The sequence below is a fragment of the Agrilus planipennis genome, unplaced genomic scaffold (assembly GCF_000699045.2).
Source record: "Agrilus planipennis isolate EAB-ADULT unplaced genomic scaffold, Apla_2.0 scaffold12, whole genome shotgun sequence".
Taxonomy (NCBI): Eukaryota; Metazoa; Arthropoda; class Insecta; order Coleoptera; family Buprestidae; genus Agrilus; species Agrilus planipennis.
The window spans coordinates 521,592-545,805 of record NW_020439003.1 but is presented as its reverse complement, the minus strand read 5'-3'; the positions used below and the strand labels follow the sequence as shown (position 1 = coordinate 545,805).

Sequence of the window (24,214 nt, the reverse complement as noted above, 5' to 3'; positions counted from 1 at the left end):
ATAGATACTTGCTGGTGCTTCTGCCAGTTTGTAGTACCTAAATAGGTAGTAGAAAAGACTTTTGTTTCATAAAAAATCGTGGAAAATATAAAATGGCTTCAGCAATGGATGTAGACGATGAAGAAGTTGAGTTGCCCACGTCCAGCAGTTCTAAAGGCGAAAAGAAAAGGTTTGAAGTTAAAAAGGTGAATAATCGTTTTGTACATAACCTATTGTAAATGATGATTTTTAAAACTTTTTAGTGGAATGCCGTTGCCCTTTGGGCTTGGGGTAAGTTTCTATTAAGATTTCTTTAATTGATTGATTGTAATAAATTGTAATCTTCAGATATTGTCGTTGATAATTGTGCGATTTGCCGTAACCACATAATGGATCTCTGCATTGAATGTCAAGCTAATCAAGCTTCTGCAACTAGCGAAGAATGTACTGTAGCATGGGGTGTATGTAATGTAAGTATAATTACTTAATAGGTAAAAGAACCTATATCAATTAATCTTTATTTGCAGCATGCTTTCCATTTCCATTGTATATCTCGATGGTTAAAAACAAGGCAAGTCTGTCCACTAGACAATAGGGAGTGGGAATTTCAGAAGTACTTAAGTTTGTTGTAATAATTAGCATTATACTACATTTATTTCTGTTTTAGGTATGGACACTAATTGAGAGTATATATTGCCTATATTAATAACTGAAAATTGTCTAATAAAAAAAATGTTGAGAAAGAAGTTACACAGATTTTTCAATGTCTTATTAACACATTTTGTAATTCAAATATAATAAAACAACAACGTGAATTACTGTTTTCTTTTATTTACAATCATTAAGACTCCAAGGAGTAGTATGGAAAAATGGTACATTTGAAATAAATTGGAACTGTTTCTTGGCAATATAACTATAGTACTAGTATTGAATAGTAATATAAATATTTGAAAACACTTTTCACCTATTGTTAATATAAAAATGAACATGTAAGCACAGAAACCACTTTTTAAAAAAGAAAAACCGTTTGTGAATCATTTGATTATTTAAATATTTTTCCCTGATTAAATTTCCGTCCATCTTTGTCTGCACCTGTCCATGAAAAATATTGCTCTACAAGTTTCTTTGTTTCTTCTGATTTTGGATCAAGTTTAGTCCATGCATATGACTCATAATCAATTTGCCAATCAGGACTTAACTATAAGAAAGTTAACACATTTTAATACATTAAATAACTTAGGTTTGTATGGGGAAACTTACATTGAAAGCAAGATCTTGGCCTCTCCATACCCATATACCAGATATAGTGCTGTCATTGTCTGTGCCAAATAAGCAAACTGATGCAAAAGCATTTTTACGCATTTTATCTAATCTCTGGAACATTCCTGTGAAAAGAAAATAGAGTTTTTCAAGCAGCAAAAGAATGATAACTGTTTAACTTTTTTTAATTAACATCCAATATTGGATACTAAAGGTTTTGTAAATTGATTTCAATAAAATAAAAATACATATTTCCAAAATTTTCTGAACCAACTATACTACATATACATATTAAATTACTACAGTTCAAATTTTGTTATAATTGTAATTTTGGGCTATAACCTATTATTTTTATGAACTACATAAATATTTGAAACCAAGAATATGTTGAAATGTTATAGTGCTGTTCTATATCAAATGGTATGACAGTGTGGAACATTTCTATTTTATATATCTCTCTCAGTTACAGAACAAGTCATAGGAAATACTTGCCTGCCTTTGTAAGAGAATATATAAATAACTTTCTATAAATTTACCTGTAATAAGATTGCAACTCATAAAAACTTTTGTAAGTTCATTGTTATATTTATATTCTCCCTTCCAGATTGAATAATTTTCTGGGTCAAACTTTTCCCAGAAGTAAGGAATTGATTTTTCTTCAGATTCATTGGAATAAACTCTCTTAAAATCATCCATCACAAATGTTCTACAAATGTTTTTCTCTTGTTATAAATGATTAAACACAGAAGGAGTAAGCACATATTAGAGTGGAAAATGCACCAATTTATGAATAAAAATAAAATATTCATAAAAAAATCACCTGAATCCCACAAAAAAATGGTGGATAAAATCAGATGCTAACACACTTAAAGCTTATTAAGTAACAAAAATAAATAAAGAAAATATACCCTTTAGGTAGTGATTCCCATGGATCTTTACTTTTTGGTTCTGCAGCTAAGGCTGCATCTGCTGCATCAAGTTCTTCTTCAGGTTCTTTCTCTTGTTGCTTTTTCTCTTTCTTTGCAGGAATCTTCTTTTCTTCTTTAGGTGCTTTCTTTTCTTTTCCTTTAACTTAAAAAAGACATTTAAAAAGTTTTCATATGTAACTGATTTCTACAGAGCATGTCTATTTACAAAACTGTCTAAACCAGGAACCTTATAATTATTTAAGGATACCAGGCATAAAATTTAGTCAATATATTTTACCTACACTGCTTATTTTTCATCTGAGAAGCTGCTTGAAACATTTTAAATAAATATTAATAACTTTTATGGCATTAAAACAAATTTTTACCTTGTTGTTGCTGTTGTAACTGTTGGAATTTTTTATGATCAACTTCAGCTACTTTTTCACAGAATTTGACTTCACCGGCAACTTCTTTAAACTGGGACTGATTGATTACTGTTGTGAACCATCTGTTAGTATTTACAAAAGGTTTTCTAAACTCTGGATCTAGGACATGAGTGTATAAATGAAGTAAGGTGCAGGCTACAACAATATCAGCTAATGAAACACGCTCTCCTACAAGATAGGTTCTTGTTAGAAGATGAGCATCTAAGATATTTAATGCACTTTTAACATCTTCCTTCGATCTTTCAAACACCTAAAAAATTGTTCTATGTAATTTATAATTGTTTTATAACAATATATTAAACTACCTTTTTTTCAAATTGGATAATTCCTAAGACTGGAAATACCCAGGCACAAGAAGCAGGCAGTATTTCAGTTTCAGCAAAAAATATCCATTGAAGCACCTGTGATTTCTCGAAATCACTTTTCCCTCGAAGTTGGTCGTTTGCTACATAATATGCAATAGCATTGCTGTCTTGTAAACATTTTCCATCAGTAGATTCAAAAGCAGGTACCTAATTATAAACGACTTTGAAAAGATAGAAATTTGATATAGGATGTAGTACTTGCCTTTCCAGAAGGAAATTTCTTTAAAAATTCTTCAGTCTTGTTAGTCTCTCCGAAGACAAAATTAGAAGCGACTTTGACATCTGCAGACGAATATTTTGCAGCAATCAGTGCTTTATAAGCACGAAAATTTTCGGGATACGTGTACAAGGTCTACAAAATAAACTATAATTTAAAATAACAATAAAATAAAGGTACATATTAAAGCATAAAAAATACGGATGTCACATATATTTGAGGATAATGCTTTAAACTTACGCCGGCAACCATGGTTCTTGCGTTAAACAAGCTGGAGAGAGGAATTGCAAAGAGGTTATTTTTAAATGTGATGTCAATTTTTTGACATTTGAGGTCATTGGTAGCAGTGCCACGTGTCAGTGTTGCAACCCCAGAAAAGGTAGCCATGCAAATTAAGCAGGAAATTTAAAATTCAAAATTTTATTTTTTATTGAGATTGTAAAAGCAGATTTTATTTACGCACAAAAATGCCTCGAATAATTTAATAGAAATACATTATTACTTTATTACTAAACTAAAGCAAAATTTATAAAAAAATTAACGTTTATTTTGACAAAATACGAATTTTTTTGTCTTTTGATTAAAATATTTTGATAGGATGTTTTTTTTGTAAAAAATCAAAGTAATTTAATATTTGATGAAATCATTTTATTGATAAACACAACCTTTAAACAGAACAAATCGCTTTAACAGCACAACACAACCATAAAGTTTTATACAAGCAAATTTAAACAACTATCAATATTTTACCCTAATATTAACTATCCTCTACATAGATAATTAATTCTACTTTTCTATATCTGGGCTAAATCTTAATTCAAATTTATTAAAATTCGGTTCAGTTCTTCTTCGCACACTAGAGGAACAGTCAGCGAATTTTAAAACAACAGGTAAAATTTCACCCACTTCGAAAGGAAAAGGAAATGTGTATAGTTTTTAAGTTTTACATAACATTAAAAGCATACACATTTCAAAAAGAAAATGATGAAATTTTATGAAGTTACTGTAATATAAGATTTTGCCCGATAAATTCAGATCGAAAGTTGAACGAGTCGTGCACTAAAACTCGACCAACTGGAGATCTAGAGAGTGATGTACCAATTTATCAGTGACAATCTACTGAAATAAGTGCAATTTTGCTTATTAAATACAATGCAAGTTTTAACACTACTAGAAGTCAAACACATAGTTAATAGGTACGTTTTTAAGTTTTTTTCTTTTAGTATTATACACATAACATTCAGATGAAATATAAATTACAACTCTGCTACATTATTTTGTTAAATTCCATATAAAACGAACTGCTGTGAACAACAAGCAGGTTTTATGCTTAAAATGTGAAGCATCATTAAACTTAATGAATACAGATACAATATTAAGTCGAATATGATTTTTGAAAAGCCATTAATATCATTTAAATTATCAATTATGTATAAAGCATACACCTGAAGGGTTAAATAAATTAAAAATATCATGTTGCTACTCTTAGCCTAACAATAAATGTTTCTTTTTTTAATCAAACATATCCATAAGGACAAAAGAACAAAGCAGTCAACCAAGCTGAAAAAATTATTTCAGCCCAAAAGACGACATACGAATCGGTTTCAGCAGAGATTAAGACATTTTAGCCCGATTCATTCTCTCCTCATAAATCTGTAGTGTTATTTGTTAACATGTAGCTTGAATGCTTTATTCTTATATCTCTATGAATACACTAAACAAAAGAGAAAAGTGATTGTTTCTTAAACAGTGAATAGCAGTAACTATGATTTGCATTTAGATTAATAAAAAAAAAAACGGGTTCATATATAATTAAAAAATTAAAAGCACGTGTTTTTTGTGTGACCAACCAAAATTGGACATTTTTTTGTTGAATTTAGTTAAATTAAACATCTACAACCATCTTTTTATGAATGTCAGTATTCCCAACAACATTGCAGAATTCCTCAAATGATATTTTACCATCCTCATCTTTGTCAGCAAACAAAATTGTTTTGTCAACAATTTGTTGTAACTGAGTATCCTTTAAATTGTTGCCGACCATCATTTTGAGAACCTTAGACATATTACTGTGCAGGAAAAGGAAGATTAACAAAATTCACAAGTCATACCTGAAACAGCTCTCCATTTGAAATATATCCATCATTATCCATGTCATAAATTCTGAATGCAAATCTTAGCTTCGACAATTTATCCCCTTTAACACTGAACTGTGAGACACCTTGTATAAATTCTAAAAAACATGCGTCTATATGAAATGATGAACTGAAAAACTTTTCTACTTTAAAAATTTTTATACATACCTAAACCCCTATTATTGTAAAGTACATATTATAATATAACACAAATATCATTATTGTACTTCAAAGAAAAACAAGGGACACATTAATTTACATTACAATGAATCTGTTTCAAGAAAATTTAACAGAATGTGGATTTTAGTTTTTTCTATTGATTCTATAAATTTGAGATTACTATTACTATTTTGTTTAGGTCCAATTCCTACTTTAACTACCATGTCAAAATATTTGAAAGAGTAATAGCTCTCAATCCAACTCTACTATTTCTGTTACAGTATTAAGTAGTGTCAGTATTACCTTTAAAGTCAACTTCGCCATTTCCATCAGCATCAAATATATCAATCACACGCTGAACAAGTGGATTTTGTTGCAGTTCTGGGAGAGACATAAACTCATCTATACTTAAAGCTCCAGAATTATCCAAGTCAAGTTTCCTAAATCTCTTTCCCAGACGTCGTATCTCGTCAGCATCAACTAAGCAAAATATTTAATTTTATAAATTGTATAATAAGAAAACACCCAAAATACATACAATTAGAGCATAATTCCATGGGTAAAGAACTTTCGTTCCCCTAAAAATAAAATATTTCAAGTTATTCTTTTAATGCAAACATACATTTAAAAACCAATGATATGTCTTCCCATTAATAAGTATAGCTGGTTGGCTTTCAGTATCACGAAATATTATTGTAAGGAGCATAATTTCACTAGAACTACATGTACTTATGTAGTTATTTTCACTTACTACTTACCATGGTTATTAAAATTAGTATTTTTTCACTAGTTTCAGAAAATAATTTCACAAAAGGTAGGATTAAGACACTTTAACTGTCAAATGACTGACAGCATAGGACTGACAGTTACGATCATGTTACGATAATAGGCATAGATAAATAATAGGCATAGACCATGCATAGACGTTAGACATGGTGAAAGGATAATCTATAGCTACAGTCATATCCATTTATTGGAGTACCTACATGATAACAACAATACACACTTCGTGAGTGTTGCTTTCCCTACCTTAACCCATCATTCTAATAAGTACAGTACACGCACACTTTTCGTTAATTCATTTATTAAATAGGGGATATTTACTGTTTAGGTATTGTTTGTCATTATAAACGTAAATGAAATTAAATTAGATCGAATGTGACCTACTTTCTTCGTTTTTCTTATTTTTTTTAATTATTTGCAAAAATCATACGAATGGCGTTTCAATTAACATTAATGTATGTACGTATTAATTGCTATTAAAGTAGAAATGTGGGGTAAATGATATTAATTATTGATTTTGATTGAATTTCTTCATTAGCGTTTTAGTTAATTAGTGTGTTCTAAAACATCGTCAAAATATAATAATCTATTCGGAGACATTTTTCATTTTTTTTTTCAATAAGTGGGAATTCATTCATTCAAAAAGTATAAAACTCTGCATTTAACTGTCACATCAATTAACACAGCCATGATAGTGCATGTTTATTGGTACACCCGGTATACACATTTACAGATAGTATATGTATTTGATAGGGGAAACACATACGAGTACATACGAAATTTTTTCCAAATGTGGAATAATTTAAATAACAGTTTAACGCAACTGATAAACGAAAATAGGAAAGCGTAATAAAAAAAGTTTCAGAACACAATTGTTTACTATTACTCAAAATTACATTACGTTAGATGCTAAAATAAATTTTAAAAGTTCACATTTATTAAGTTATTGTTATAAACTGCAAAATACAGAAAATCACTCCACACTTTTTTGCAGATGGTATAAAACTAAATCTTTTATAAAATTGTAACAAGTATGATTCTAAACTCTGATTATATATGTGTTAGTTTATTCTTGAATTACAAACTTAGCTGCTAACAAAAGGTGATCAGAACCTATTTCTGAATTAGGAATCTTCACATTATTCAGCTGATCTTCAGTAGGAATTGTATAACGTGACATAACTTTTAACTTCTTTTCAATAACTTTATTGTTCGTGGTTTCGACGTTACTAAAAAGAAAATACATTAAAATAAATCGTTTGATAGTAAAAGCCTTTTACATTCATGAAATTATCAAAATATAGATAAGTAAATATTTTTATTTCGAATGTTTCTGTTTCCATAATGGGCTCTCTTAATCAATACGAAAACCCTGCATAATGTGACAACTAAACAATAGTATAGGTACCGTCAACAAAATAAACCTCGGGTTGTAGAAAAAATCGCCCATTGGTCGTTTTTCGAAATATCGCCTTTGCAGTTATTCAAATATCATGTAACGTAGTTGCCAAGAGAGGAGGTGTCAAGTAATGTGTTATGTAACTTTATGTGTTTGTTGAATAAAAAAAGATATGACAATAAATCTGTTATGTCTGTTTCTTGCGACTTTTCTGTGAAATGTAAACACGATGGTATCAGTAATCAGCGATGTTTTAGCGATTTTCCGGTGTTTTACGCGACGTTAATATTTTTAAGTAAAAATGGCCACTAAGGTGTTTCGTAACATTAGGAGGGGAGGATAAAAAATCTTCAAAAACTGCGTTAGATATTTCTCTCTTTATTGTAGAGCCATTGCTGTAAATTGTTCCCTGTTAATACTGAATGTATTATATGCGTTTTGCTTTAGTAACTTCTGTATACATCAACCCATACATGAAATTTGGGTTAAAAAAGTAAACTATAAGAAATCGCTTGTAATTCAGGAATTGAATGATGAGAAGTGTTACATATTTAGCCAAAAAATATGGGGTCGCAAAATCTATATTTGTAAAATAATACGAGTAACGAACTAATCTCTAAAGTTGTGAGAGGTATATATGTTATGCAGCTAAAGAAGCCATTAAAGTGTTTGGAGTTTCCCAGAATGATATTGAAATATTTTTTTTAACTTTAATTAAAAATGATAAGCAATTTACTGCCACTAATGGATGGCTACACCACACTCACCTATAAAAAATATAATCGACAGTTACCCATTCATCCTGGTAAGTTGTTGCTTCCCGTTTATCTCCCAAATTATGTTTAAATACAGACTTTAGTTTTAGTTGGTGAGAAAGTTGTCCAGAACAGAAAAGTCCCTTATGTTCAGAGGAGGGGGATTTTCTGACTGGATAAAAATTGCTCTCCCTATGTTGCAATTGTGTAAGATGTTTATCACTTGCATTGCCTGGTTCCTTAGACATTCTCTTTTTTAGTATTTCAATGTGTTGACAAGTATCTGAAAAACGGAATAATGGTTTGTTTGAATTTTTGAGTTTAATACAATTAATGAATTCTGTGTCTGATTTTCAAAGGATGTTACCAAAAATGTTCCCAGACAAACGATTTTCGAATTAATTAATATTTTAAAGCTGATTAAGATTAAAATTTTTATCCCTCACCTGTAATTCCTAAATGTGGTGATAGAAGGCGGTTCTTCATGAAAAGATGATGATATTGGTATTCAAATTTTCCTGATGTTATAAGTTCATATACAGGTGAAAATGGTTGTGTATTAAAGTCTCCAGTCAATATTACAGGTACATACTTATAGGTATCACTGAAATTTTATTTTAAATATCTTTAATGTAAAAATACATTTAAAAACTCCTACTTTTCATCTTTACATTTTAACTTATAAGCCAGTCTATCTAGCTCAGTTAATAAGAGTTGTACTTGGGCCATACGTATGTCTTCTCGTCTTGGATTGTAAAGTAAATGAGTTGTAGCTACTATAAACTCAGCCTTTGGGTACAATCGCGGCACAAACTTTGCTATGATAGCAACGTTATCGCGATCAATAGCTGTGCTATGATTCTGATTGAATTCTACAGTTTCATATTCTAGAAGGTCCAATATGTCATTTTTCCAAAATATTGCACACCCATCCACTTTATATCCCGTTCTTTTTTTGTACAAACTTTTGTATCCTAATTACGATAAAACAAAATTACTGACAAAAACAATTTCATATGTCCTCTTAATAAATACCTAAACTATCAAAGGTGATATTAAAGTAATCTGTAAGATGTGTTTCTTGAACTTCTTGCATGCAAATTATCTGTAAATTGTTTCCCATCAAAAAATAAGTTTTTAAAACTAAAAAGAAAAATTTACATCTGGATCCTGTTCAGTAATTTCCTGTTTTAAGTTTTTCCATCGTCTCTTCCATTTTAAATTTTCTTGCACATGTTCTTGGTACAAATAAGGATGTTCTTCTAAAAGTGATTGAGCCAATACATTATAACATAATAATTTGAATATAAATCCTTTTTTCCTTGAAGAATCGCCCGAATTAGAAATATTTTTAGAATGCTTCCACTGCCTAAGTGTCTTCACAGACTTTCCTATTGCTGAAATTACCCACAATTTAAAAAAAAAATGAAGTCAGTTATACTAAAATAATAAATACTTTTTGTTTTCTGAAGTAGTTCTGTAGGAGTTTCAGTTCTACATAAGTCATACTTCATACAATTCTGTGTGGGTACATGTGCAATTCGTTCATGTTGATTTTGCAATACACATTGTGAAAATGTTAGATATGGCACACAAGGAAGACCAAACTGATTCACATTCATTGCACCATTTCCTAAGGGCCAAGATGTTGAATTAGGATTTAGGTCATCAGACCCTCTCATTAAATTTAAAAAGTTGCCACTTTGCAAACTGGTATCCTTTATTTCTTGTAATTCTATTAAACGATTTTCTGCTGAATTAATAACTTTTGTATCAAAACCGTTAGATAGAAGATCTTCGACATTTGTGATTTCTTCAGCAGCAATTCTCCTAGCAGACAAATTATCTACATGCTTTTTTATCTGGTCTGCCATAATTAAATTGTTTTCATTTCTAAAAAGATTATAGTTCGAAAATATTTTGTAGAATACTTCCTGGACATTGCATTTTTTACATTCTTGAAAGAGTGAGTTTTTTAGGTTATAATCTTTTTTGCGGGGAAGAAATTTAAATTGATGGGATGCAACAAATGTCCAAACAATACTTTTAGATGAAAACATTACACTTTAAAAAGATTTTAGAACTTACGGATAACATATTCACGCAATTAACTGCTTGACAAGAATAACCTAAACACAAAAACATGAAGCGTAATTATACATTTATATATGGTTAATTTAATTGTCTAGCTTCCAACAACTTATCACTTTTGCATCCACTTTATATTCTTCTACAGTTTATTGTGTTGTTAATGTTTTTACAATTAAAAATTTATCTACACCTATAATATAAAAAATTAATAATTACTTGATATGGCAACGACCTTGAGACAATTTTACAATGACTAACTTCAATGATTAGCGGTAATGTGGGTTGCTTGCTTAATAGTTTATTTAATCGCCCATTATGAATACTTTTTGTAGCATAATTACTTTAAGAATACAAAAAGCAAGAAAAGTCGGTTACCTTCTTGTGAAGCCTGAATGAAAGATGAAAGACTGGTGGTTTCCAAAGTTCAAAATATATTGTTTACGAAAATAGATCGTGAAAATTTTGTTTTAGATGATACTTTTCATCATGCACCTACTTAGTTCTTAAGAAATATTTTTGATTTCTTTTATTCGAAAACCGTTTCTTAATGAGATTTACTACTGTATGTGATTATTGGTTTAAATAAGGGTAGCTTACAGGAGAAATATGAAATAAGTTTGACTTATTTTTAGAATTAATATGCAATTTATTATAAAAATTATCTGCTTTATTTACTTGTAGTAGAACTTTTAATTGGCATGTTATCCCACAAATACTCAATGACTTTATGTTGATCTTCCTGATGTTTAAGATGAAAGCATTTGTAATTTAAATCTTCATCAAGTGTATCTTTAATAATAATTAAGAAAAATGATTATGACTATAAAATTAAAATAATAAAAAAAAGGATACAACCACAAACTGAATTACCAAAATCAAAATGTGTTTTGGTTAGTACTTTGCAAACTCTCAAACAATTCCTGTTAACATTTGAAAATTCAATTAAAAATAATTACAGATTCAACATTTATAATACTTACTTTAAATTATCAACATTAATTTGTTGTCCTGCTGTTTGCTCTTTGTTATTTGTTAATTCTTCTTTCTTTCTCTTTAATTCTTCTAGTTTTTCTTTTAATTTACCCTTTTCATGGAGTTTTAATTGCTACAGAAAAACTTATTTAAGTTCACAAAAGTAATTTTCATTGCCAGATTTTTACAAATTATAAAAAACAAGCAGTTCAACAGAGGAATTAAAACAAAAATAATAACAATTTTTAACTTACAATTACATGATTATCTTTTTCTGTGGCAGATAATATTTGTTGTAATTGCTCTAAAAGTGCTTCTTTTCGTTCTTTGACATATAAAGCTTTTTTAGAAAAATTGTCCTGAAATTTATTAACTGCACTCAATATAATCTTATTTTCTGATAAAACTCCAAGAGCACTTTTCTCTAATTCAGTTAATAAGCACACTGTTACATTTTCTTCTTGTTTTAATGATGTTATACTCTTCTTTATAATATGATTAAACTTAGTATGTTCCATATTTGCAACTTATTAACAACTTTTTACCGTAACATTCATTTATTACAATCCTTCCTGTTTAACAAAATTAACTTTGACGTTTATTTAAATTTGCAACGGTCGAAGGTGCCTGCTAACTTCTTGCTCACTTCTCCTTTTTACAGTAATCTTTCTTTCATCTTTAATCAAATTTATAATTCACTTAGTCAATGTTTAATTTTAAATTCTTACTTTCGAAACTAAGGCATATAAAGCAAAAAGAAAGCTAATTTACTTAAATTATTTAGGAGTGTCTAAATTTTCTATTCGTAAAGTCCTGTGGTGGTATCGTACACACCGATCCTGTGAGGCACATATAGTCAGACTTGCGCATTTTACACTCGCGTGTGCTCACCGATTCAGTGCATTCAGATTCAGTACACTGTGAATTAATTTCTTTGGCTGTTTAACAAGGGAGTGAATAATAATTTTGTTAAATAGCATTGTAGCTAAATCTAAGAGAATAAATAGTGAGGTGAAGTTATAAATCCTTTGTGGGATTAAATGTGACATCGGTACTCTCGGGTTCTTGAACGACAAAACAATAACGCCATTTTGTTTAACGTGATATAATTTAATAATACATTCATTTCAAATATAATGAACTCGTAAATGCTGGTATTCTTTTTATACATATACAGGTAATAATAATTATGTAGTGATTACTATTTTGTTAATTATAATCGCCCAAAAATGCGTCATAAAAAAAAGTGACGTTTGCTGTATATTGTAGGAATTCATGGAAATGGTGCCATTACTACAGTGAACAGAAGTGATTAAAGAAATATGGCAAGCAGTAATGAAGTTAAAGAGGAATATGCATCGAGTTTGCGAGATCTCACCTTTAATAGCAAACCGTTAATTAGTGTTCTAACCATATTAGCAGAGGAGAACATTCAGCATGCTAAAGATATAGTTGGAGTCATAGAAAATCATCTTACAAGGGTATTGTTTTTAATTTATTATTAACCATAATTTAGAGTACGTCGATTTACAAATCTGCATATGAACATGCTAGGGCATGTGTTTGTAGATAACACTGAAAGTTAAGATTTGAAGTAACATTTTATGAATGTGCCATATTGTGTTGTGCACTTATACCTTAACTGGAAAGTAATAATCATTGTAGTAATGTAGATGAAATATTTACAAAATACTTTGGTAAAATGCAAGAATAGAACAATGAATATGGTATAAATAATGCACCTTACACACATATCCATCTGGTGTAGCTGTTATTTGTTATGATGTCTATAAGAAATCTGTAAAGTGATTGCCTATTGAGTAAAGTATTCTCAATTTTCTAAAAATCCTCAATGTTAATAAATAATGGATTCTTAAGGAAAAATTAATACTTATTAATGAGAAAAAAATAATATTCTTAAATTTAGAAATTTTCATTACAATTGCTAGTATTTTATATTTTCTTGATATTTATGTTTAAAAAATTATTCCAGCTGTGTCAAAAACACAAACATTTAACAATATTAGCTAAATTCATTAACATATGATAAATAGATACAAATTTACTTCATCAAATAATAAATGTGAAGTTTAAGATATTTATTTAAGATCCAATTTATGTATTAAAAACGAAGAAATCGTTACAGTGGAAGTGTTTTATCATCACCAGAACTTTTTTTTGGATAATTCTATAAAAAATTTTTTCAATCAGTTTTTTTGAATGTCTTCTCCCATGGAAAAATTAATTTTTAATATTAGTAATTTTGATATTATCAGTTGATTAATTTATTTTATTTTAAATCATATTTCCGATATTTGTTGAATGTACAGGAATATTTAATTCAAAGATTAAATAAAAGTCGATTATTCAGGAATATTTTGAGAAACGATTCTGACTAATTCTTCAAATTACTTTGCTTACCGTTCTTTCTTAAATACACTTACAGATCACAGGTGTTTTTATTTTGTTTTAACTTGTCATTAAATATGGCACTTTCATAAAAGTTTCGTATTTTTTCTATTTTTGTACAGTTTGATTATAGGGACAACTGATATTTAGTTGATCCCATTTCTACATTTTTTTTTGAACAAGGTATTGATATTTATTAAATCAAGCTGCACCTACAGTAGGCTTTCAGATGCACGTCAGTTTTGTGTATTTTTTCACCTTACCTACTCTTGTATTCTTATCTTTTGCAGTGTGCGTACCAATTATGGTTTTATATTTCTAATTATAGTATTTGTAAATAGACTTGTAATGTTTTGGCAAATAAATTATCAGAAGTAAGATATTTTATTTTTCGTTTAATGCATAACTTCCCACTCACCATAAAGTAATTCATTGTACAATATATATATATATTATTCATAAGTGATATCTGTTCCCTGAAAATTTTGTATAAAAAGTGAAAATATTACAAATACTACATCTGAGTGGTAATTAATATCAGTCCTGCATAGAGTGAGTCTTTTGTGTATAGGTTCGTACTGAGGTCAAGCTTCCAGTTCTCTATCTGATTGATTGTATTATCAAGAATGTTGGAAGAGAGTACACATCACTTTTTTGTCAAAATATCGTCTCTACGTTCTGCAGTGTCTTTGAACAGGTATTTAAAGTAAATAATTTAATTTGATTAATAGTTTGTTATTGCTGTCTGTTTTTTTTGCATTTTTGTTGTTTAATAGTTTACGACTTTAAATTTGTAGAATTTTAGTTTTTATAAATACATGCAGCATTCAACTTAGTTTTTTGTTTGCTTTACATAGAAGATTTTGTTCAATTGAGAATTTTATAGATTGTTTAAGTTCCATATAAAGCATCATATCACTAAAATTTTATATCTTTAATGTGTAGGTAGATGAAAAAACACGTTCAGAAATGTTTAAACTACGCCAGACTTGGAATGATGTGCTACCACAAAAGAAACTGTATGCCTTGGATGTTCAAATAAAACAACTCGATCCAGCTTGGCCTGTTACAGCTCCTCCGCCTAATAATAGCATTCACCTCAATCCCAAATTCCTAAAGAATGTAAGTCTATGTTACTATATTGCAAGTATGCATCTTTTTTTTCTCTTAAGCTCTTTTAGTAACAATAACTGAAAAATTTAAGAGAAATATTCAATCTTTATCCTACAATGTAAATAATATAAATACTTTTTGAAGCAGACTTGTCTTTTTTGTTCTCTTTTTTGTATTACCCTGTATTCACAAAACCAAAATGTAGTCGTATTCCTCGTATTACTTAACATTAATATAAATGACTTTAAATAAAATAATTTTGTAGGCGCCTACCGGTGTTACCAAAGCAAGTACTGGTAAGATTGTTCCTGTTTCTGGTGGTTCTTCGGTAGATCCAGAAACTCTAAGCATGCAACAGAAACTTATAAACAAACAGAAGGAGTTGCTGGAGCTGCAACAGCGCAAACTTGAGTTAGAACTTCTACAAACCCAAGTTAGACTGCAAGAACAACTAAAAGGAAAAATTGTATCTAGCTCTACGTCAGATACTAAAACTGTCACATCACAGAAAACCACTTCTGCTCATTCTCAGGTAGGTAATTTAGTAATAAAGATGTTTTATGGATATACAACATGAAAATACATTACATATTCATATATCTTCATTCTACAGAATTTACTTTTAAAACCCGGGGTAACTAAAGAATTGTCTCCGACTATAAACGTGAAGCCCTCAACTGGCAGTAATTTAAGAAGCAAATATTCACAGGTTGGTTGAAAATTTTAAGAACTAGAAGTAGATTAAACAGGTTCAGGTCATTCAGAATATAATATATTTTAATTGAAATGTTTTTCAGAGTTTGTCAGCTATGAAAAGTAAGTTACTGCAGCAACAGCAAACCGCATCAGATCAGACTACAACACCACATGTAGCGCCTGTTAATAGCGCTTTGGTAAACGCACAACGACCAACACGAGACCCTCGATTATTGCGCCTTCAGGAAAAGCAGCAGGAAGGGGACCGTCAGCAAGTGTCGGCAACCGAAAATGTAAATTCTAATGTTCATTTAGAATCTAAGTCAAAAACTACTTCACCACAAATAATTCAATCAGAAAATAAAGTTGTTACAAATAAGATGAGTGTTCGAGACAATCGTACCGAACCTCGTTCAGTTAGTAAAAATAAATCCTTTGGTCAGGGAAAAAGTAAAACACTACCAACCCGCTCTTCCTCTCCCATTAAACCCAGCCCTAAGACGAGTGCAACGTCCAAGAAAACAACCTCTAAATTTTCCCACGGCTCTAAATCTTCTACTAGTTCTGCATCTGACTTTTCTGGTAGTTCTAGTTCTATCGATTCTCCTAGTAAAAGTAAAAACGGTTTTTATTCAAAAAATCGATCTCCGAGTAAGTCACCTCTTAAAGCAAAAAAAAAGAGTTTTCTTGTTACGGCAGATAAAGAAAAGTTAGGTCAAAAAAGGGACGATTCTAGCCCTCGCAATAAGAATCCTGAACTTGGATATGTTGCCTCTGAATGTACTGAAATTGTTTGTAATGATAAAAAGAGTGATAAACTGCCCACTGCTATATGTAAAAGTGATAAGGTAATGAAAACTTTCAAAAGTGATTCCTCGAGTATTATCAAGGAACTTAAGCCTTCGGCGAAAAATCGTAATTATATGCGACGTAATCGAGAAGCTTCAATTAGTCCTGAGCCACCGCACGACGTAGATCTTCGGGTTTCCGGTCCACCTGAGAAACATCTTCGTTTACAAGGAGATACATCGGACTGCAAAAGTAAGAATATTTTACCAAATTTCATTTTCGGACCGTTATTTGCAAAATTAACAGTCCATTGAATGTCGTTTTCGATAACATTTAGGAAAGTGATTTTTCAAATAAGTTGTCAGTATGCATTTTTATTAGTTTTTTACACGTTAATAGTTTGACTCTGGCACAGTTGCAATTAAATCATTCAGGGTAAAATAATTTCTTGCACACGAATTGCTTAAAAAAATGTTCCTTTTTTATTTTAATAAACATAATAAAAAACTAGTTCATTCTGCTAACTTTTAAAACAGAATGTCAGGTAAGTTTTAATTTGTAAAAAAGAAGAAGGGTGTTTGTACGTTGAATAGTCTTTGTAATGCTTTTCTGTGCCACTTGGTCACTACTGGGAAAAATGCTTTGAAAATTATTTGTGTTTATTTATTTTGTAGAAGTATTTATAAAGATTATTTTCTAGGTGATAATTTAGATAATCCAGGTATGGACGTAGATCTCAGGCAGTTGCCAGGAATGATTGGCAAAAAACGCCCATCAACCGAAACAGCCGATTCTCCGTCGTTAAAGAAAGCCAAAACAGAACTATTTGATGTGTATGTATCAATAATAAAAATGATACTGTGCAATTATTTTTATTTATGCACTGTATGTTATCTCTTTTGTAAGTCATTTACGGTTTCTATATGAATGTTAATTTTAAATACAGTGTTCCCTAGTAAAAATATACAGGGTGAGGTGTTTATAATAACTAATAATTTTTAATGTAAAGTGGTCAAATGCGTCTAAAGGTAGGTAGATATAGTGTATTAACAAATTATTAAAAGTGGTAAAAAAATGTGATAATGTGATTGCATAGTAATAAAGGGTGGCTGCAAGAGGAAAAGAAAACTACCCTGCTAAAAAATAAACAAATACAACAGTACTTAATGAATTCTAGTGTCATCAATTTCGTAGAAAACCATATAGAAAGATAAATTGTTTAAGCCAGTTACTTGGTGGATTTATAAAACAAGAAAGTGTATTTGAAGATGCGAATAATTTTTAATACACTAAATAAAGACAGTGGTTGTGTCTCTTCATATTGTATGTCCGTACGAATTGAGCTCGGTTGGATTTATTATAATTAATTTGTTTCTTATACAGTTTTTAGAGATTATAGACGCCAAGCTCTGTACATTAACTTAAAATAAAGATTATTAATATTAAAAAGGGAAATTAATTTGCTTCTTGTTGTTAGATTATTTGGCAGTGAAGACACTGATTTACGACAGCTTCCTCCAGTATCGCCTAAGATTGTAGAAAGACCTAAGACGCCTCCACCTCCAATAATTTCGGAAGTAAAGGAATCAAGTCCGCAATTAGTTTTGAGTAGGGACAAGGAATCTCCAAAGAAAACTCATTTGGACTTACTTAGAGCTAAACTTGCAAGTGCCACGCATAGGGACAAATTTGAAAAAATGCAATTTTCTTCAGGTATACAGTTATAAATATTTATTTTCACTTAAATGTGCTTACAACATGTTCTTTTTAGTTGAAAAAGATGATTCCAAAGCCTACGAGGACACCGACATGCGAAAGTTCACTTCTTTAGAAAAAGTGGACAGAATTTTCATATCCCCAGCAGATGAACAATGCATCAAGACGGGAAACATGACGAAAGCTCAAGAAACTGCTTTAATGAATAAAATAATTGCACAAATAGAAACACAAAAACTACGGGAAGCCAAAAGAAAAGAGTCTGAAGCAAGCACTGTTTTACAGCCAATTAGCGACGATGAATTGGATGTTGATGGCGAATTTAGTGGATCCGATATTGAAGATGTTAATAGTGGACATGCTAAATCCGTAGATTATGGTGATAAAGATGACCGAGTGACTCCAGCGTTCAATCAGAGTGATGAAAATTTCTCTAAACAACCCATGAGTATTGATCCTCGAGAGATCAGACGACCAGCTTGGAGAGGAAGGCGAATTCGAGGCACATGGGAAAATTATCCTGGTGGCATAGTTGGTCCATTTAGACCACCGTTTCGAGGTAGGCAAGATCCTTGGATACGTTCATCTAATCCAACAATGCATCCTGGGCCTTGGAGGCCAATGAATTCAGGATATTTAAGATCCCATCCATATGGGGAAAATTTAGGTCATGATGGTTCAGAACAATCTCAGGGTTCTCCAAACGCTTATCCTACTGGGGAAGAAACACCTGGTGACATTGTATTTAGTGAGTCAATTCAGGACGGTGTAAAAACTATTAATATTGACGGTGTTCCAAGAGTGATTAGATTTTATGATGAAACGGCTGTGATTTTTATGAGTTGGGATGATCCTAGAGAAATTTCTTTCCAAGTTGGCAATAGAGGAGTAACGTTCGATGATAAAGACACGTTTGTACTGTCTTTCGGAGATAATTATCGTGAAGTACTCATTGGTGGAAGTCCGCATAAGATCCGATTTGGTGGTCCAACTAAGGAAATATTTATCGACGGTAAAGGTTACGAATGCTATTTTGGTTCACCTGGTATATCGATTGATTTAGATGGGAAAATGGCTCATTTAAAGTTGGATGGCCCTCCACCACAAGTAAAAATAGGAACCACAAAGCGAACTGATTTAGTAGCGGGAAGGATTAACTTAATTGTTGATGCAAAAATTATAATACCCGTCTATCTTGATTGTAAAGTGCAACACTTTGAAGTTAATGGTAAACTTCATAAGCTTAAGTTTATTAACTCGCTTAAAAAAGTGATAATAGACGACATAGTATACCCGATAACGTTTGGAGGCTTACCAAAAGCAGTTATTTTATCAGGCACGAAACGTTTTATAAGATTTTCTGTTTTACCTAAAGGAATTAAGCCAGGAAACGTTGTTATCAAGGATATGGAAAATATTGGCATATACGATTCTAGTCCAAAACCTGAAAATGAAAATAGTCAAGATAGCCTTTCAACTGAACAATCTAAAATTGCCGAAGCTGTTATACCTGCATCTGAACCCAAAAGTCTGCCACTGGGTGTCGAAGATGACGCAGATAGAAATTCAAACGATCCTCAAATATTCCAGAACTTTATTAGTCAACAAAGTTTCAGTAAGTTATTGAAAATTAATTTTACGGATATTTATCATGCAGTTAATTTTTTTTATAGATAATCTTGATCTTCTTTCAAACGTTATGACAACGTCAATGTCTTCGTCGGCAAATGCCAGTAGTTATCAAATCGAAGATAACGATCATCAAACAATTTCGGATAATACAACACACTTAACGTCTACTGAAGAAACTCCAAAACCAATTTTGCCCCCTACTCTTAATATTAACGAACTTTTCCAAAAACTGGTCGCCACTGGTATAGTTACAACAATATCTTCTTCGTTGTCTACTATAAAATCAACCGATGCTGTTACCACTTCTGCTAGTAAAGCACCAGTAACTCCAGCTAAACTGCAAACTAGTAATAAAATTCAAAAATTCCTTGAAGATTCTAAGCCCGTTTATTTTGATAAACCAGAAACTCTGAAAATGTAAGTTGTTAGTTAATACAATTTACTAGTCTTTCAAATGTAATATAACCTTTTTATTTATTTTATTTTTAGGAGACAGCCGTCTTTGATACAAGCCCTATATGTGGGAATGCAATGCAGTAGCTGTGGCATGCGTTTTCCACCGGAACTTAGTATGCACTATAGTCAACATCTCGACTGGCATTTCCGTCAAAATCGAAAGGGAAAGAAAAATATTCGTAAAGCAGCAAGTAGGAAGTGGTATTATTCATTAACTGATTGGAAGAATTTCGAAGAAATTGAAGACATCGAGGAAAGAGGTATATTTATTTGTTTCGTTATTTTTTTTATGATTTGTATGCAATTATTTTCTTTCATTACAGAAAAAAGTTATTTTGAAAACCAAAGTCACGTCGAAGGCAATCCCAATGAAGAGGAGGAAGAAATAGAGATACCTAGTGTGCCGGCTGATAAAGACGTTCAGGATGCATGCTGTGAAGTTTGCAAAGAGAGATTTGAACAGTTTTACAACGAAGAAAAAGAAGAATGGCACTTACGGATGGCCATTAGGGTGGACGGAAAGACATACCATCCTCTATGTCATGAAGACTATTTGGTAAGAAAAAAAAATGGACTTATTCAAATGGAATATTAATTCGATTCTTTCTTTTATTCAGGCTTCTCTGGTGGATCAAACACTTTTGGAAGACAGCAAGTTAAGCATCAGTCATACAGACGAAGAAGAAAGTAAAGATAATATTCCCGGCCTTGAAGTCTCAGAGGAACCTGTCGTTCTTGATGATGACGAGTTAGAGGTGATAGAAGATACTGGTTCTGCTGATTATGAAAAAGAACAAACAAAAGAAGAACCTTCCGAATTAAAAGAAGAAGATGTAGAGAAACAGGAAGAGAATGCTGAAGAGGAGGATGATGATGATGATGTTATTATACATGAGGTTATACCTGAAAAAATTGTCGTGGATGACGATGATGACGAAGAACTACCTCTTGAAGAAATATCAGCAGAGAAAAAACCTATTGTCGTGAAAGAGGAAATTATTGATGATGGATTTGTTGATGTGGAGAATGGAATCTTGCAAATAAAGTCTGCTGGGACAGTGAAGATTAAATCAGAACCAATTGATCCTGGTAAATCCCTTATAACTACATACATATAAATACTTTTTTATTTATATTTCTGTATTATTATATTTAATTTATTTTATTTAAAACTCTTATTAGATGAATTAGTGGTAGAGGACGAGCTGGAAGAAGAAAGGCCGTGCAGTTCCCAAGGCAATATTGAATTTAAACCTTCAATTGATGGAAACGTTGAATACAACACTACAACCATTCCAACAACGAATACGTCTATAGCCGGAAAAATAAAAATCAATATCAGTAAACCCATAGTGACTACAGCCCTAATTAAAGAAACTAAAGAGTCTGTTCTCGACGTCAATACCGAGTGTATTCTCAGCGGCCATGAAATATGTATCGATCCGAGTCAGCCATTACCACCCGGAGAAGAACCGGTACAATTAAACGTTAAACCGGCGTTACAAGGAGTGTACCTGAAGAAACTACCAACGGTTAAAAAAGGTACGGAACTGACGGGTTTATGTTCAATAATGTGATTGTTAGTGTTAATTAAAAGCGACAAGAATAATTATTTGTGGTGCCAGGTTGAGTGTTGTTTTTATAAGTAATGTATATAATAAATTTAAATGAATGTGGCGTGCACATGAGCAGAAAGAAAGGACATTCCAAAATGTAAATAGAAAAGTTATTTATGTAAATATTTTTTGTTATCTGTACGAAAATGTATTATGTCTTTTCAATTATAAAAGTTGTAACTTATTTAATAAAACCATTACTTTTACAGGCTCTTTGGTTGAGTTAAATTTCAGTGTTGTACTATTTCTGTTTTAAGTTATAATTATTATATAAGTACCTTCATAATAAAAGTTTTGTTTCCTTTTTAACATAATAAATCGACTATTAATCCTATAATGCTACAGTTATTTATGAAATCAATTGTAAGAAAGCATTTTATGTCTATATTAAATACCTAATAATAAATAACTATTATTACTATTTAGTTCAGTAATCAGCAATTTTTAAAAATTGATATTTCATTGCAAATCGTTTTTATCGAAATATTAAACGATAAATAAAATGATTTGTTATCTGCACATGTGTTTTATTTCCTATTTGCAACGAATGTAATATTTTTTTGGTACTAAAATAGCGTTAATGATATAACATACGAGTGACTATTTTTTGAAATAGGTTTTGTAATGAAAGTAAACGTGATAAAATGATCGTAGTGCGCTTTGTTGTTTTTATCAAATTTTTGTTTTTATTATTTAAAATGCAAGTAGCATACACCTACAGAAATGTACAAAGCTCACATTAAATTCCAAGAAATTCCAATTAGTTATATAGTCATTTCAGTGTTATACATGAAAGTATTAATAATACCTTTTTATTGCAAAGTTTTTAAATTAATATGGTGATTGTTTCTGTTTAATCTTACCTGTATGGTAAATATATTAAAAGAAAACATTTATTATCTGTTGGTTAAATAAATGTCTCTGTAGAATTACAGGGATTTATTTTGGGCGATAATATTGGTATTAAACTAATTATATAATGAGCCGGATAGTGATAAAAAAATTGTTAATCAGGTATTCAATTTCTAATAATTATGAATATTGGTAATGTAGGCTTTTCATTGAACATTTCTAAAAAATGAAGTTTGCGTAAATGCATTTTTTATATTTTATATCAAGAACATCAAAAAAATTGTAAAGAGAACGTTGCACAGAATGGGTTCCGCGTAACTGTTAACTGTGTAATTTCAATTATAATATGCTAAGTTTTATTTCAATTTTATCGAATTATTATTATCATCATTATATAAGTGTACCTTCTTTTTTGTTACTATTTTTATTTAGTAGATGACAAATGTAAATGCCTTGCATTGCTAGACAAAAAATATAATTCTATTAATAAAATCCTACGAGGCGATGTCTCTGTTCTTCAACGCCCGTTGATCTCCGTTTCGCGTATGAAAGAAAAGTATAATTCAGTTTATTGTATTAAACTAAACGAAAAAACAAATGCTATTGAACTGTAAAAATTTAAATTCAAATGTGAAGAACCTTTGCAGCAAAGTTAAAAGTGAAAAAAAAAACCCGTGGTATACCTGATATATGTAGCTATTTCATTCTGATATTTAAAATTATTTAAATATACAATAATTTAAATTTATGGTTAGTTCAAACAATTGTTGTTTTTAATCGCTATCTTTAATTTTATGTATTATTATAGCCGTTTTTATTTCCATTCTCTTTTATGAAAATATGTACTTATTTGACCATTTACCTCGTTTTGTCAGTATGTTAATTTTAAGTAATACATTTAGATTACTGAAAGCTAAACGATTTGTTTGTTTCAGAACACAATATTGTAGGTACATTTGCGTATACAAATTTACATATTTCTTTGGACACTTTTTTACCTGCAGATTGTGTTCCGATCGGGTCATTCTAATCACAGTTTGTAGTTCTTATTGGGTCGTATTTTTTATAGACGATGATTTGAAACATTCTTGATGTCGAATATAAAGTTCGGTTGCTTATTTTATGTATTGTGGTAGAATTCGCTATACATCTCAGTAGAAAGCGTCAAATAAAAACAAAAAATTTAGTACAAAAGAAAAATAACAATAAAGTCGCTATTCTCTTTATTGTTTTCTATTCTAATGGTAATAAATTATTTTCGATAGTGATTGCAGTAAATTAATATCATATAATACTTATTATTTATTTTGTGTCCCAAAGTTAAGTACCAAAATTGATTTATTAACAGGACTGGGTAAGTCACTTTTACTATATATACATAGGTCTAATTTGCGGGAAATAACATATTTACCTTATCGTTTTAAAATTAAAAAAAGGATTAAGTAAACAAATTTTCTTATGATCAA

The 24,214-nt window shown here is 30.5% G+C and overlaps 7 protein-coding genes across 7 annotated transcripts in view; 3 read left to right on the top strand and 4 right to left on the bottom strand.

The window, feature by feature from the left end:
- Nucleotides 1-13: 13 nt before the first annotated feature.
- On the top strand, nt 14-794 carry LOC108733335 (RING-box protein 1A). Its single transcript, XM_018464438.2, has 5 exons — nt 14-185; nt 243-270; nt 328-449; nt 507-592; nt 647-794. The coding sequence occupies exons 1-5, from the start codon at nt 93-95 to the stop codon at nt 657-659; spliced, it is 342 nt and encodes a 113-aa protein (XP_018319940.1). The 5' UTR covers nt 14-92; the 3' UTR covers nt 660-794.
- LOC108733334 (elongation factor 1-gamma) lies at nt 791-3,526 on the bottom strand. Its single transcript, XM_018464437.1, has 8 exons — nt 3,416-3,526; nt 3,161-3,310; nt 2,899-3,105; nt 2,534-2,843; nt 2,148-2,310; nt 1,776-1,945; nt 1,240-1,364; nt 791-1,177 (listed from the first exon to the last, which is right to left on the bottom strand). Exons 1-8 carry the CDS (start codon nt 3,425-3,427, stop codon nt 1,022-1,024), a joined length of 1,293 nt encoding a protein of 430 aa, XP_018319939.1. The 5' UTR covers nt 3,428-3,526; the 3' UTR covers nt 791-1,021.
- A 451-nt stretch (nt 3,527-3,977) lies between these two features.
- LOC108733360 (calcineurin subunit B type 2) lies at nt 3,978-6,339 on the bottom strand. The gene is made up of 5 exons (XM_018464485.2): nt 6,228-6,339; nt 6,008-6,047; nt 5,773-5,949; nt 5,287-5,408; nt 3,978-5,231 (listed from the first exon to the last, which is right to left on the bottom strand). Exons 1-5 carry the CDS (start codon nt 6,228-6,230, stop codon nt 5,061-5,063), a joined length of 513 nt encoding a protein of 170 aa, XP_018319987.1. The 5' UTR covers nt 6,231-6,339; the 3' UTR covers nt 3,978-5,060.
- A 772-nt stretch (nt 6,340-7,111) lies between these two features.
- Nucleotides 7,112-10,733, bottom strand: LOC108733342 (protein angel homolog 2). The gene is made up of 8 exons (XM_018464449.1): nt 10,714-10,733; nt 9,863-10,039; nt 9,568-9,803; nt 9,442-9,511; nt 9,065-9,380; nt 8,853-9,010; nt 8,419-8,689; nt 7,112-7,481 (listed from the first exon to the last, which is right to left on the bottom strand). Exons 2-8 carry the CDS (start codon nt 10,026-10,028, stop codon nt 7,319-7,321), a joined length of 1,380 nt encoding a protein of 459 aa, XP_018319951.1. The 5' UTR covers nt 10,029-10,039; nt 10,714-10,733; the 3' UTR covers nt 7,112-7,318.
- A 409-nt stretch (nt 10,734-11,142) lies between these two features.
- LOC108733344 lies at nt 11,143-11,996 on the bottom strand. The gene is made up of 4 exons (XM_018464450.2): nt 11,724-11,996; nt 11,478-11,602; nt 11,350-11,417; nt 11,143-11,286 (listed from the first exon to the last, which is right to left on the bottom strand). The coding sequence occupies exons 1-4, from the start codon at nt 11,985-11,987 to the stop codon at nt 11,165-11,167; spliced, it is 579 nt and encodes a 192-aa protein (XP_018319952.1). The 5' UTR covers nt 11,988-11,996; the 3' UTR covers nt 11,143-11,164.
- Nucleotides 11,997-12,554: 558 nt separating this feature from the next.
- Nucleotides 12,555-22,339, top strand: LOC108733341. Its single transcript, XM_018464445.1, has 15 exons — nt 12,555-12,646; nt 12,739-12,950; nt 14,450-14,575; nt 14,824-15,000; nt 15,257-15,523; nt 15,605-15,700; nt 15,789-16,728; nt 17,177-17,309; nt 17,954-18,189; nt 18,248-19,807; nt 19,866-20,241; nt 20,314-20,540; nt 20,604-20,836; nt 20,898-21,369; nt 21,463-22,339. The coding sequence occupies exons 2-15, from the start codon at nt 12,792-12,794 to the stop codon at nt 21,855-21,857; spliced, it is 5,397 nt and encodes a 1,798-aa protein (XP_018319947.1). The 5' UTR covers nt 12,555-12,646; nt 12,739-12,791; the 3' UTR covers nt 21,858-22,339.
- Nucleotides 22,340-22,860: 521 nt separating this feature from the next.
- Nucleotides 22,861-24,214, top strand: part of LOC108733359 (zinc transporter 1) — a 9,372-nt gene continuing 8,018 nt past the window's right edge. Inside the window, exon 1 of the mRNA XM_025975977.1 lies at nt 22,861-22,910. Within this exon, the coding sequence (XP_025831762.1) occupies nt 22,876-22,910 (35 nt within the window). The 5' untranslated portion in view covers nt 22,861-22,875. The remainder of the gene's footprint in view (nt 22,911-24,214) is intronic.